Raw genomic sequence first — 16,464 nt, forward strand, 5'->3', positions numbered from 1 at the left:
ACCCTTTAACAAAACCAAAATCAGAAATCATTTCAGTAAAACAGAAACATTCATGGGTCAGGAGAGAAACGACTATTGTAAAGCTAGACTACCAACCTTTGAATTTGTAGACTAATCAAAAACCATTTATGTTATAAACAATCACAATTTGTTTTTTCCAAGCTATAATTTGGAATAATGATTCAGTTATGATTGTCCATCTCTCCTCTCTGCCAATCCGATGATATCTTTCTTATCTTTGTCATTTTCCAGGATGCCACTAAATCATGTCACTGTTCAGTCTCACTCAACACATCTTTTGTAGCTCATCATGTGTTAGAAAAGATACTAGGGTTATATTATGGCTTTTTACAACATTGTAATTTTATAAGAGTTCTAAAATATAATTTCATAGTTTCCTTTGGTAAGCCTATTAATAAAAGGGCTAATCACATTTCAAGATTATTGGAAAAAGATCCATAAGGTAAAAGAAAGTAAAATATAAAAATCTTTTATTTGTGTACAATATATTCTACCCTACTACTTAATGTTACAGTACATTGTGATCTAAAATACATTGAACTCCAGTAGTAAATTAGGAATTAGTATATAAATATACTAAATAAGAAATCTCTCATCGATCAATGTCTTTTTGGCGAGATTTTTCCGTCCTCCAATATGTCTGATCACCATTAGAGCCTAAGAACAAGAATAATACATTATTTATTATTAAAATATAAAGTTTTGATTGTAGGTTCTTTTGAGTTAAACATAATTAAACCATAATATATATACCAGCCATTTCAAAATTAATGTTGGGTTATTAAGGCTTTCTACTTTTAATACCATTTGACCCACAAATTTAATCAAATGTAAGAGCAATTCATTTTTTTGAGTACACCCTCTTCTATATTTTGTTATAAGTTGTTGGAAATGAAGATGATAACAAGTGAACAAAGAGCTTTTTTTTATTTTAAAGTTCATAAAACTGAAATAGTTACAGCTAAATGAGCTTATCCATTGTAATCTGTGACAATAATATCCATAGATGGAAGAACCGGTATAAAACTTCTGCTATCTTTATAAATGGGAAGGGTATGGGTCCATCAGGAGTGACTGAAGAATGTGTTGAACATATTGAATTAGGTCTTTCAGTCATAGCTCCAAGAATTAATCTGTTTGAAAGGTGTAGTGAGTGAGCAGTTTCAGTAATGTCTTTGTGGAGAGTTTTAAGGAGATGCTTACAACTATGTCCAAATTATTTACTGTGTTACAAGTACTGTTGTTTAAAGACTACAATCTATGAGTGAAATTTACAAATGAAATGTCTCCTTGACTAAGGAGATTTTTCTTTGCCGTATTCTGTGATGAATCAATATTTCTCCTATGTGGAAAAGTAAACACTCTTAGTGTCCACAGCTGGGGGTCTGCATATCCCCACTAATTGGTACAATTACAACAAAGCTTATAAAACCATCAATCCTGTAAGAATCAAAGGAGTGATTAGCAGTAAGCATAGTTATTAAGTGTCACCTATATTGTGCAATGTGCACAATGTCCCAACCCCATTGTTTCCAGAACCAGTGCTATAACAATGCATTAAGTTGTTGGTGGCAACAAGAATAAAAACAACTCTGTGCAGATTACAGGAGTATGTGTTTCAAATTAGTTACTTTTGGGATTGACATCATCTATTGCTCCAAAGTGAGTGCATTGTTTTCCCACATATCTAGACCAGAAGGAGGTGATAAGGATTGATGTGTTTGAAATTTCCCTTCTCCAAATCCTAGTTCTGATGGTGATACCTAGCAGTAAGAATTTATATTATGTATAACTGTTTGGCACGATTTACTACCCAGCAGACTGTTACTAGCCAAATACACTCTCAGATAAGCTGCCATAATACATAGCATGTCAGGCACACTCTTCAAAAGATGAGACCTGTCATCATCTCAAAAAATATTGATGTACAATAATGCAATACTGAACATCCTTAGCTGATTATTTTTCTAATTAGTAAAGTTCTACAAGATAAAAAATCTAAAACAGCCCTATTTAAGCCATTGGCTTGGCAATACTTAATAGCGTTTTAGTGCCTCGGATTCCAATTAAAAAAAATAAATTTAATAATCAGTGGCTTGGTACAGTTGATTGGTGCGGTAATGAACATGAATTGGTGAAATTGTATATTTTAATCATTATCAAGTCAGCATATTAAAAGTGTGTTTGTTAGTTCCATCAGACATTACTACGAGGTAACAATAAATAAACATAACAAACTATTACCTTATAAAACACACATAATAGAACCAGATGGATATTCAAGCTTGTTAAAAAAACATATCTTTGGACTGGTTTAATGGGAAATAGTCCTGTTCAAGGTCAGACTTTTTAAAACAATGTCTCAGATACTAAACATTGTATACCTTGGCAATTAGTGCAGTGACTATTGCAGCCAGCAAGAAATTTCCTGTGATCACTTGGAAAAAGCAGAAGACCATTAAATCCATGGAGAATAAAGTGAATTCGTTTCCATAGAACAAAACCTTGTCGAAGGAGTGGCCATTGTCTATGTAGAATACAGCTTTACCAGGTACATCTGAGAACTCAATGTCGAGTAGTGCTTCGGCGAATAATTTGTCTCTCACTTCATAATCCAAGTCTCGAAGAGCCTATAATAGAAACATGTTTAATTAAAATATGTATTTGCCATGTAAAATTATGTCATTTTGGAGTTTAGCTTTTGTAAACAATGCAAACATGTGAGCATCAGTTAAAGTTGATTTAAGTCTAAGCCTTCATTCAAGGTTAATCTTTGATTAAAAAAAAAATATTTTTAAGTTATGTAAATTATTGCTTGATGAATTTTTACTTTATACCAAGCTTACTTAAAATATAAAATGTCATAAAATCTTGTTTCAAAGGAAAGTAGAAGCTATGAACACAGAAGTTTTCAGTAAGCCTCAAACAGAGAAATAAAAACCACTTACATGTTCCAGGAAAGCAGCGAGGAACTTGTTCATATTGTGATAGGCAACAACACTGCGGTCAAAATCAGCCGATGATGATCCGGTTAGCTTCAAGCGAAGAGCTGTTGAAACAGCTGTTGGTAAGGGTTTAGTCTGGAACATCAGTCAATCAGGAAAAACCTTTAGTTTGATGAAAACTTATATTCCTCTTTTAAAGTAAAGCAACAACTAAGTTGGTGTAAAATCTTAATTATTTGATTGAATTTTATTTGGCTCTGTTCCTATTTCAATTATTATACTTTGATAATAAAAATGTATTATATTTTAATTGACTTAAAATGTAGTTCAAGTGCGCCAGCCTTACTATCAGTGTTGGATTTTGTAGGTAATTTACTAAGCATTTGCAATAAGTAGTTTTGAAACTACTAAATGTAAATTGATAAAAATGTCAAACTTATTTACAGTACCATCTTTACAGTTAGAAAATTGTCAAGATGTGTGTTAAAGTTGTTGGTTGGTACTGTAAAAAACAGTAGAATTTTGTTGATTCTTTGTGTTTTCAGAAAGTAATTTTAAATACATTAATTCAATGTAAATTTTGAGTTTAGTTCCAGTTCACATACATTTTAGTGCAGCCTCTGAAATCTGATGCTGTCACAGATTTGACTCCTAGAGTCTGAAGCGTGTCAGTCTGAAGCGATCCAAAAAAAGTCGGGGATGAAGAAGTTCAAAACATACTGTTTGCATCGTTTTAACATCAGAGACACCTAAATTACAAAATCAAGTGCAATCTAGGTGAAGAAGCATTCTCATTGTCTCATCAGGTGCATAATTGAGTGCACTACGATTCTTTTTACTTGATTTTGTAATCTAGGTGTCTCTGATGTAGAATCAATACAAAGAGTTTGATTTGAACTTCTTCGTCGCTAACATTTTTGGATCTTTTAAGACTGACATGACTCTAAATTCAACAAGTCAAGTCTGTGACAGCATCAGACTTCAGAAGCTACACTAAGTGGAACTAAACTCAATATTCACATTGAATCTACCCTTCCCGACATAGCTACATTATGTGCACTTATTAAATAATTGAAAATAATTTAAAAGTATAACTTATTACTGAACAATCTATTACAGTATAAGGGTTAAACATACTGGTTCTGATCCTAATTCATGGAAATACAAGGGTCTTCATGGAGGCTCACTGTGCCGTGACATCAAGGGAGCAGGCTGACAGCTTTGATTAAACACAAAATTCCTACTCCAACAATAGTCCACTGTAATCTTTTCAGGATGAGATTTAGAATTAGCCAAGAGAAATCTCTAAACATACAAGTGTCCTATATGGAATAAAAATACCAACACTCTAATTAAGAACACCTAGAAGCTTCCAAAATGGGAGATTAACTTCTAGGATTGACAGATAACGTGACCAGCCAGGAGGGTGGCTTGCTACCATCACTAGCTTGACTACCAGCCAAGCGCTACATTCCTGTACCACCAGCTTTTTCCTTTTATAATAAGTATTATTTTACTCAAAATATCCACAAGTTTTTTTTTTAAGTACACTACCTAACATAAATTACACAATGACAGCTACACATACCATTGGTGGGGGTGGCATGAGCCGATGGTAGTAGCTACGCAGCTGGCTGGGGATGTACATCTGGAACGTCTGATGGTCTGAGGCCGGCAGCAAGCCACGATGGCCCACCAGGTCTTCTTCCTCTCTCCGCAACTGGTTCATGATGGTCTGCATGTCTGTGTCAGCAAATCCATGAGCAGATCTGTCAAACCGACTTGATTTATAAAACAGACTTTCACCACTAACAGGTTTAGATAGGAAACAACCAGGCTTATTTCCTGTATATTTATTGTTTGACAGGTTTTTTATTGTAACAAAAAAAACTGTCAAAGAAGAAAGATTAGTAGCTTCTCAAATTTTATTTAAGTTTAGTACTGTTGCAAAAAGAATTGTTTTGAGACTCACTTTTTTTTACAATGAAAATGTGTTTATAGTTCAAATAAAATTGTAATTTAGTGCAAATTATGGAACGCTTCAAAAATCAATAAACTTTATTCATGAACACAGAACATAATATTATTTATGATAAAATTATGTGCACTGATCAGCAACACTGCCACTATTCACTATAAGGGAAGGTAGTTTAACATTAATTGATTTATTTGTCAGAGCAACTCAAGATTATTAATTAACTTCTAGGATTGACAGATAACGTGACCAGCCAGGAGTATACATGGCCACAACCAATAACAAATTTGTTTAGCAATGGGGTTTTCCACTAAAATTTTATGACTTTTTCAAGAATAAGTTCTTGCTCAATATAAGAAATAAAATAAGTTTTGCTAATTGTTATGCACTTTTCAAGTTTTGCTTTGTGAAAAACAAGTTTTAAGGATAAATTTGTTAAAGATCTACACTGCCTAAATAAATTGATTTAGTTTTGACTCCAAACAGGTTATTCATTAAAGAATGGTTATTTATTATTCCTAGATCTAAGTGACTTGAGTGTTGGCAAGTCTTGCATTTTCGATGTGAAGAACATTCTGTGGTGGCACATGTCAAGTCGCGAACATTGTGCTTACGCTTGCATTCATTATAGTTCACAATATCACATTATTATTGAGGCATTACTGGAAACATCAGGCTCTAAGCATATATTTTATCTTTTTAGTAAATTATGCTGTGATTTATAAACCATTTTACACATTTTTGTGCACTGTTTTGTCTTACTATTTTGGGAAACAATTTGACAGTCACTTCTCTCATGATAGCTACTGTGTACTCTATTAGAATACATATGAGTAGATAAACTACTTGTTTTCAGATATTTTTAAAAGTTATTTTCCAAATGTTTATATTTATTTAAAATATGAAATCATTTAATATTAATATGAAATTGTTATGTTGTCTCAATATTATGTTTCATTTTCTATAAAATAATACAACATGATGTGTGCTTCTTTATGTTTCTATTTTTGATAGCGACAATTGTCTAACTATTAAATCTCATTGAGAGAGTAAAAATGAGTAAGTAACAAGAAATGTTACTTTTCAACATTGAATCATAGCCATAACGATAATAATATTAAAACAAGGAAAAATATTATATTGTTAAAGTCAAAACTGTTAATAGAACCTTCATAATATAAAAGTGACAAAATTAATAGCACAAGTACCATCAGGTTAAGTATTTGAAAAACCTTTTGTAGACAAAATTTTACTACAGTAATAGACTTTTAATCTATTGCCATGCTAGTTTTAAATAGCTGTTCAGTACTCAGAATTTCATATTGTTATGGTTTGGCTGTGTTTTATAAATAAATGAACAGCTACCAATGGCTTTGCACACAATTTCCTATTGAATACCTGTACGTCATAGGCATTTTTATTATGGCATAATAAACTCTCCTAAAAATAACTGATTGTCCTGGAAGGTATTTCAATCTCCTGATCAATTCCAGAATAACTAAAGTTTAAGTTTAAAGAGCAATGTTTTAAGACCCTGAAGTAGGAGGTTGAAACAGTTTTTATAATTAATCTTAGTGGAAGTACTTATGATGTAATATGATGAAGCCCTATATAATAATTTTTATTCGAAAGTAGACTTGTTCATGGTACGTCAATACCTCTTACAATTAAAGAGGTTCAAAAGGTAACAAAACTTTCACTGGCTCTTCTACCAGGTTAGAATGTGACCAAGCATTTCTGATTCAGATAAATTATATTAAACTCATGCCATAATAGAGTTTATCCTTGTTTCCACAATCAAAAATATATACATACTTTGTCTGACAAGTCTACATTAGTCAAAAAGTGTTTACTTCCGGCCTTTTGTAATCTTCTCCATTACTACCAGATACCCCATTTAATGTTTGCTTTGTTGCTGGCGAGCAAGAAAATATGTAATGTTTGTCTGAAAATAGTAGTCTGGTAAAAAAGCAACTAATTCTGGTCATAGAAGTTTACTTCAGGTTTAAGTTGTTTTTTTTGGGGTGTAGTAGCGTTATCGTTGTGATCCCGATCAAAGAAAATATATACATACATAGGTCTGACAAGTCTTCTTCAGTCAAAAAGCGTATACTTACATTAAAAATAATCTTCCAGTCTTAAGGTGATTCCAGTGCTATGGTAGCGTTTCTCGGTCAAAGAAGTTGGTCTGGAAAGTCTTCTTTGGACAAAAAATTACTACTTTCGGTACCGTAGTAGCATTTGGACTTTTCCTTTGGTTACAAAAATGTATATTGAGTTGGTCTAAAAATTCTTTGGTCACAGATGACTACTTCCAGTTTAAGGTATTTTGGGTACCGGTAGTCTGTAGAGGGACTACACTTGTATGTCACATTTCATCTTTCTAGGACAGCTGAAAGTTTTAAAAAACAAATGTATAGTTTTTTCTAGGAGTTGTAACCCCATATCAACCCCTATGGGTGATTGATCTTCATGACAAATCTTTTATTTGTCTGTTAATAGAATAAGACACAAGTTTATCAAATTTCATCAGTGTAGGATATTTGGGAGTTGAAAAACAAAATATAGGGTTTTGTTACCATGCCATTTCAATCCCATGTGGATGTTGGATTTTTATGAAGTTTCTCTTGATTTTTTTATGTTGGTCATGAGGCCCGTATGTGTCAAATTTCATCTCTCTAGGAAATTGGGTAGTTGGAAAACAAAAATATAGATCTTCTAAGGAGTTTTGCAACCCCATTTCAACCGCCTTTAGGTATTTAATTTTTATGAAAATGCTTTAGTTTTTATATTTGAGCCATGAGGCATATGTATGCCAAATTTCAACTCTATGCGATATCGTGAAGTTGGTGAATTAGTGGAATGAGAGAGGGCTTTGTCCCTTTTATGTATTGAAATAAAATTTGTTATAACTTGAAATATACAAGATAAATCATTATGAAATTATTCTTATTAAATTTGATTAAATATACATTTACTTCATATTTCTATTATGTATTTCTAAGTATAATTATTTGTTACATGTCTCAGTATAATTTTTGTCTACTACATACTAAGAATCACATCTACCGGAATAAAATTGTAGTTAGCAAACTGCACAATTGCATTATTTGGACACTTAGCAGACAATAATCTAACTATGGCAGTTAAATTTAGTCATGGAATGAGGTTTAACATAGCACGATTCAGTACCACTTTTACTGGAGGATCACTTCTGTCATAACATGCGAATGGGCTAAGAGCTAACCAAATAATAACCAGAGCTCACCTCCCGTGTATGTAATATCCAAAGTTCTCTAGTGTTAATATGAATACGGAGATGTTGGCAAGAGAGCAAACGTCTCTACAAACTCCTGGATCCCGTCCTTGATGTATCTCTCGTACACCACGCTCAGCAGTAACCACTGGAATCCGATAACTACAGTATATAACTACTGAATAATAAGATAAAAAAGCTTGAATGGAGAGGCTTTAAAACTAGCATGTAATAATTCCACATGCACCACAGTATTTATTATTTGTTATTTTTAGTTAATGTATACTTCCATACTATTTTTCATGAACTTGGTATAGAACTTGCTGTGTCCTTTACATGCAATTGCCTTCTCATGTGTAAAAGACTTTATTTTAAAATCTAAAAAATTGGTGTTTCTGTAAATGCTTAACAATCTCCTTAACTGTTACAACTCTCAAGCATACTTAAAAAAAAACAAATTGAAAAATGTATTTACCAACAAAAAAGATGAATTTATTAATATATTTATATATGCAGCGAACAATATTCTTATTAAAAATTCCAAGATAGTAACAGTATGGTAACAAACAGATGCTAAAAAACACTATAAAAATAAACAAATAATACCAAAAATAATAGGTAAATAAGGACAATAGCAATAACAGGGACAATGCTATGGACTTCATATTTTTTTTGAAAATGATGGTGTTTGAACAGGTATCTGATGAGATTGAGTATCCTTAAGATGAAGGAGGTCAGGTCACTCACTCTACTCCACCAGTAGGAAATTTTGTAGGAATAAAAGATCTTACAGCTGTCTTCTCTTGAAGAAGGAAACCAACCTCAAATCCTTCTACACCAGTTCTAATGAAACATCACCATACAAAGCCAAGTTTAACAGGAGCTAAATACACAGAAGGAAAGTGATCAGCAAGAGATTGCACATTGCTGCACTGCTTGAGAGCATTCTTTCTCTAAGTACCAATCAATGTCCAATGAATTTAGATCTATTAATAAGTTTCCAGAATGTTTTTATGTTCTGGGGATAGAGTCAATCACATAGGTGATTTAGTTTGCATAATAATAAGAACTCATCTTCTTGCATACGGCAAAAAACTCATTTTTTATAAGGCGTCAAGTTGAGACGCCTTATAAAAGTGTAAGTCCTTATCTAATCGCCGATGAGGAAGGAGCACTGCTCTTATCAGTGCTGACCATACATGTCCGATCCGCTTACGACCTGTCCCCTACTGTTATGGAGGGCTTAAAATTACGGTCTATCCGCTAATATCACTTTATTTATCTGGTTTTTTTATGTTATGCGGGTTAAAAGGTGTCATCGATTGTTCTGAATACTTAAATGAAACGCTTAAAATCAAAGCCTATTTTTTTATTACCACTGGAATAGATCTTTTTGTTGCTTATTGTGTGGGTTCAAGAAGGGTGTGGGTGGGCTACTCTTTTATCACATTTTATTTTGAGGCGCTATAGCAAGTGTGCGTGCAAGTATAATAGTTGAATCAGTTAAATGTGTTGAATAGCAAGTGTGTTTCACACAAAATGCACTAATTTAGACCTTTAAAAACTGACTAGACTAACAAATTTCTGCTGTAAAAAGTGTAAGATCCCACATCAGTAAAAGTAGTGACTGAAGGTAGTTTAAGTCTACTTTTCTCCGAGCAATAATGGACCTCAGAAGCGATTTTAATATAACTGCTAATTTTAAAACTCTGTGATTTTGAATGAAAAAAATAAATGAAAGTTTGAACTCTAAACTGTCTGAAATAGAAAAAAAAAACAGAATAAAATAATAATAATATAATAGAAATAGGGAATAATAGGGAATACCATAATAGGGAACAGGTGGCTCGTTCGAGTCATCCATCAATTCCCTCAAAAGCCATAAAAAATTGAATTGCGGTGGGACAAATGTGCTCAGCTACAAACTAAGTGTAATTCTCTATCACAGGAAGTCTCCACCATGAAATAACAGATGCAGGACATGCAGCAATACAGTCAGTTGTAGAATCTTGAAATATCCCGGGTTCCAGTGCAATCAAATGAAAAGGTATTGCAGTTTTACAACCTATTGGCAGCAGCAATCAATACTCCATAGTGATGCGAGGAAATTTCAGCAGCACATCTTCACATGAATCATAAATACTATGTCTATGGACATCAAGACTATGTCCACCAAACATAGCGCATACTTTGTGAGTCGAACAATTCCCGCCGAATGGCTTCATGCCACCAAGCCAAAAAGGAACCTTAATGCAGTTCACATCAGTTCGATGTTTTAGTCCTTCATCTGTTTTACATTAACGAACACTTAACCAACTATATGAAAGCTTTGCTCAACCGAGCCAAGACCATGGTAAAAGATCGTCAGCTGGCGTTTGCCTGAAACAAAGAGGGTCAAGTACTTATGAAGAATAGAGCAGATGAACAGGCCAGAAGGGTGAGGAGCTTCGAAAACCTGGGTGTGGAAAGTAGACATTGTATGTAGCTGCCCCTCTTTTGTGTGTTAATAAATTATCATTCCACAACCAATAAGTCTGTGTCAGTTTTAATTTGCTATAAATAGGTGGCTAGTTAAATTATTTTTTTTTAATATCCTATTCATAGTATGGACACTTTAATTAGCTTAAATGGGGTGTAAGGTTTTTATTCATGATGTCTTAGATCTTTTTGTTAATTGTATTACATTTCAATTTTTATACAGTTTGCATTTTGCAGCCACAAATTATGCACACAGTATAAGCATGCCATTTGTACCAAGGATAGATTGTAAGAGCCTATGTTTCAAAGGCAATTATATTTATAAATGAATAGTTTTATAATAGTATCAATTTTGTATATGAGAGTGTAAGTACGAGTATTATACTAATTCAATCAAATTTTATTTTATTTTTTTTCCATTTTTATTTACTTGAGTGTGTTTGGATATTCCCACTCATGAATGATGATCAGAATTTAATCCATGGTTATAGAACAATTAAACAGTGTTTCTCTTGATAACGTTCTTAGTCATAATTAGTTTCATAAATTTCATATTGCAAAATGTAAGAAGCTATGGTAAAAACTTCAAACAGGTTATTAGTTTATTTGGAAGCCATTAAAGTATTTTGGGATATTATTGTTTTAAATGATGAGAATGGAGTGGGGATGGAGCTTGAGGGATATAAGTGGTACAAAACGTTGAGAGGTGCTAATCAGAATGATGGTGTGTTAGTGTATGTGAGAGAGTGTGTATGTGGTGTTTAGGGTGTAAGAGGCAGAGCTGGGCGATGTGCATGGCCTACTGTGTGGACTTAACTTATAATAACAAACAATTCAACATGCTGAGCGATGTACAGAAGTCATGAATAACAATCTAGACAACTTTACTGCTCATAGGGCACTACTCCCACCTGACCAAAAACTAAAATGTATATACTTATTAGTGACATAAAGCCAAAGTCATTCCATTATTTAAAGTGGATGAACATTGCCGTGATGTCTCACTATAGACTGATTAGCCTGTTTAAGAGTATTTTCAAAAGTATTGTAAAAGGTAGCTAAAGACTAATTAGTCTCTTATTTAAAGAGAATGATATATTTAACTGATTGTCAATTCGGGTTCAGACAATCTAAGAATATTTCAGATGCTTTTTTAATATCTCTAAGAATCTGAACAAGATAATGGCATCTAACAAAGCTGTTTGTTGGCATTCCTTGATTTAGCTAAATCATTTTGATTCAGTTGGACAGATACAAATTACTCCAAAAAATACAATTAGTTAGAATAAAAAATAATTTTTTTAATTGGTTTGATAGCTATCTAGAAAATCGTAGACAAAAAATCACAATTAAAGGAGCTAATAGTTTCTTTGATGTCGGTAAATTATGGGGTAATCCAAGGTAGCATTTTAGGATCTATTTTGTTTTTAATCTACATAAATTATATTTATAAAATTAGAACTTCCGAGAAGCTTTCACTTTTTGCAGATGATACTGCTTTATTTTTTTAGGGGTCCAACTGGACAAAGTTTTCCAAAAAGCGCATAGTAATCTATTTCTAATTAAAAAAATGGTTTGATCAAAAGTTGCTTTCTTTAAATATATCCAGTCTAAATATAATCAAGTCTAAATTTTTGCCCATTGTCCTGAGAGACAGCATGACATCCTTATTAATTTAATTAAACTACATACGTGTGGTGATCCTACTAGTCTGGTTTGTAATTGAGGGTCTTTAGAAAGTGTTGACAAGTATAAATATTTAGGGGTTATATAGGACAATAGAATGAATTCATCTGCAGATGTTCCCATATAATGGTAGACTTAGAAAACTTATTTATGCTATTAGTCAACAGCAAGAATTTTTTAACTTTAGAAGAAATAAGAATAGCTTACTTTGCATATGTTCAATTGCTTTTGGATGGGGGGATCATAATGTAGGGTGCTAGTTACAGAAGTATCTTAAATCCAGTGTTTGTAGCTCATAAAGCAATACTTTAAGCAGCTTTGGAAAAAACATGCATGGAGGAGGCGCTGTTTGCCGAAATGAATGTTTTGGATGTAAGACAACTGTTGTTAGAGTAGTTACTATATATATATATTGTATATTTTTTTAAACATTGCAGAAGTATATTTGAATTTTCGACACACCATTACGCAACAAGAAATTTACATCCTCCATATTTACACCCCAGGCTAATAGAACTTGTCCAACAACAAATACATTATTGTTGTATATATATATGTGTGTGTGTGTGTGTGTGTGTGTGTGTGTGTGTGTGTGTGTGTTTGATATAAGTATACATTAATAAACCTTTCAAACACTTTTTTATAGATTTTTATTTGTACAATGTACATTTCGAATTCAACGAATCCATCATCAAGTACTTGTAGGTTAAGGTAAATGAAGTAAGTAAGTAATTGAAACCAAATTGTCATACGTTTTTAACTACCTTGGTGACTAAATTTTTTGTATTTAATTTTAATGTGTGATCAGTTGATATCTTTTAAAAGTCTATCGAATAATACATTTTTTGTTAGAAAATAAGTCACCTATTATCAACTTTAGAATATTTTTATATTCACAAAAGTGCCAAAATTAATTCTAACGCATTATTAAATAGCATAGATATTTAAAACGCTATTTGATTATATTCATTAATTATATTTGTACTTTTGAATATTTAATCATTCATGTAATTGAATAAGTTGTAAAAATGTGTTTTTGAATTGTTACTTATCTATTTAAAGATACAAAAAACTTTTCCCAAGACAATGAATAACTGAAAATATATATGTTTCATGATTGATAGTGATCACATTATAAGCTTAAGAACTGAGATGATAGGTGTCATTGTGTGATGTCCATTGTACATCATTTAAATAATATCTTGTCTTTATAAAATATATTATTAACTTACACCACCTTGAAAAACATACTGTGTGTTAACATTGTACAAACTTAAACATACTCTTGCATGCTATTGTAAGTCACTGACCTGTATTACGTAGACAAAGACGTAGACAAGAATGGCAACAGCAAATTGCAGGGTGAAGTTGGCAGGCCTGTACAAACATTTCAGGGGTAATAGTACTGTTGATATCTGGATCTGACACTGCCCAATTCTCAAATCCAAACACCTGGAAAAGTAAGGTAAAATGGTTGGTTAATAATACTTTTTGGATTAATAATTTATTAATATACTGTTAATAATGGAAATCAAAAAGTGTTTTTCTGTTTAGATTTTCCTTCCTAACAAACATTTCTCTTGAGATAGGACACTGGAAAACAGTGCTTAATTTGAATAGTTATACTAATTCAACCTAGGTAATATGTTTTAGAACCTACTTCCTTCTACCTACTTTCAATCATTAGAATCTGCTTACTCTTTTAGACAACATTTTAAATAAGGACATTAGATCAATAAATTATTGGTAAATTACTGATAGTTTTCTGTATCACCACCACCTACTCAAAAAGTAATTTCTTATGATGGAATTAAATTGAATTCTTATGTACTAACTGATGCATTGTAAATAGTTATAAAAACACAAATTCCTTATGACCCAGTGATGCCGCAGTAGAATCTTGTATATGGTACATAACTGGTGCCAGTGGCACACCAAGGGGAGGTGGGCTTTGGGGGCTTAAGCTCTCCTCCCAAGGACCTGGGGTCAGCCCTGTCAAAATTACTCATATTATTTAAGCAAATTATGGGTTTTAGGTTGCATAGCATCGCTACATTTTGCATTTATTTAAAGTAGGATAATTGTTACCTATTTAAACACTAAAGTTATGAACACCAATTGAGTCAATGAGCGTAAGTGTTGACCTATGCAAAACAGCAGAACAGCCTGCCAGTGCTGATATGTCTGTCTACACGAGTACAAGAATTCATTCGAGTTTTGAATAGATCTAGAATTTAGCTCAATACATATAGAACACCATACACTTTATTACATTCTATAAATATTCTACATTTTATAAAATATTCTACTTATTTGAAAATTTTTTTCCTATAGAGCCTGACAGCTATGCTAATTTCCCTTCCTGATTGCTTGGACATGGTGGCAAGACCATTCGTAGTTGTCAGTGGTCCTAGTCGCTTTTGCTGGACATAACATCTAAAAAACTGATTAGCTATGAGCTAAAATACTTGTTACTTGCCCACCAAATACAATTCATGTCTTCTCTAGTAAATACAAATATTGATTTTATGAGGGAAACAGGATGTTTCTGGACATTTGCCATCGTTCAGTGATACAATACAATAAGTAACACTACATTTCGAGATCTGCAATCTGATTTCTTCTTCAGGTAAATGACTAAACTAATGCATATCAGTAATACGTAAACAAAACATACCAGAGCGTTGTGACACACTTAAGTCAGACAACAGCCATTTTTTTAGTCTATTTCATGCACACTAACTCTAAAAATATGCACTTAACAAAAACTAAACACTAATTAGAAACACTGAACTACAGAATACAGAGCTGTTGTGGTTTCTGACTTGTGCATGTCACAACGCTCTGTGTTATGTTTTTTGTTTACTTTAACCTAGGTTGTAGTCATGCATTAGTTAGGTCATTTACCTGAAGAAGAGATCAGATTGCAGATCTTGAAACATAGTATTACTGATTGTATTATATCACTAAACAATGGCAAATGTCCGGAAAAATCCTGCTTCCTTCACAATCCTTCCAATGTCAAAAACAAACTTTAAACAAAGAATTGATTTTATATTGCACTGTTTTAAAACTACGTTAACTACTGTAAATCCATACCTCCATAAAACAAAGGAAACATCTACCTTTTTGTGCAGCTAGCAAGAGAAAGCTATCCATGAACCCATCCATAATTCCTTAGCTATAGAGATACTGTATTGTTCATAGTCGCACATAACCATTACTATATACAACTACCAATTCTCTACATATAATTAATTCATCTTATTTGTTTGCTTTTCTTTCAAATTATAATGAAATTGTTACTTTTAAAACTATAGTAAAATTTTGTTACACATGAAATGTAGTGTAAATTCAGTACACTTGTTAGTGTGTAAACATGCAGGCAGAGATCACTATTTTCATCTTTGATCTCACTTCACTGTACATACCTTGATGAGCAAAACAGTGCCCACCAGTTGCACACTGAGGCTAGTCCGCCGTTCTGCTGACTGTATCTCATTCCATTCATTGGCCACAAAGTAGGGTCCGCCAGATGGAGACCGGCTGTGTGTTGTCCTTGGCGGGCCCTCGGGCGCTCCCCAATCTATTAGAAATATGTCCACAGACATTTGTTTGCCACCCACCATGCTCACACCTCCACCACTATAGGTAGGTACAATGAAAGATATTACAAAATTATGAAAATTTTAATACCTTGTGTTTTTTAATCATTGTAATTCGGCAATGAAAAAACAGTGTAAATCTCATTAATGTGATTTCCTGAGTGATATCACCTTGTATATGTATTATGTATGCAAATGGCAAACGATGTATCTCTCAGGAAAGAAACATAATTATAAGATTGAGCAACTACGCTCATCAAGCTTGCACAGACCATGAGTTGTGAGTTGTTTAAGAAAAAAGTATAAAAACTTTAGAATGGTATAGTGGACAGAGAGTATAATTGAAAAAGGTGAAGTCCAGCGGATACACGGTAATCGCAAGATAACTATATCAAGCAATGTTGAGTGTGCCTGCTACTTGGATGGTGACCTGAGGCAATCCTGTCTTGTAACCAGTCCGCCTGCACAGTCAGTTGGTGGATTGTTCGGGGAGTAACC

At 32.9% G+C, this 16,464-nt stretch overlaps 1 protein-coding gene across 1 annotated transcript; it reads right to left on the minus strand.

Annotated features, from left to right (window-relative positions):
• Nucleotides 1–474: 474 nt before the first annotated feature.
• Nucleotides 475–15,990, minus strand: LOC124355805 (meckelin). The gene is given in 9 exon segments (XM_046806960.1): nucleotides 475–678; nucleotides 2,406–2,651; nucleotides 2,970–3,101; nucleotides 4,555–4,735; nucleotides 8,210–8,283; nucleotides 8,286–8,345; nucleotides 13,672–13,749; nucleotides 13,751–13,813; nucleotides 15,793–15,990. Coding segments are annotated over 9 exon segments (1,113 nt in total). The 3' UTR covers nucleotides 475–597.
• Between the last annotated feature and the right edge of the window lie 474 nt (nucleotides 15,991–16,464).

Source organism: Homalodisca vitripennis, chromosome 2, assembly GCF_021130785.1.
Source record: "Homalodisca vitripennis isolate AUS2020 chromosome 2, UT_GWSS_2.1, whole genome shotgun sequence".
NCBI classification, from domain to species: domain Eukaryota; kingdom Metazoa; phylum Arthropoda; class Insecta; order Hemiptera; family Cicadellidae; genus Homalodisca; species Homalodisca vitripennis.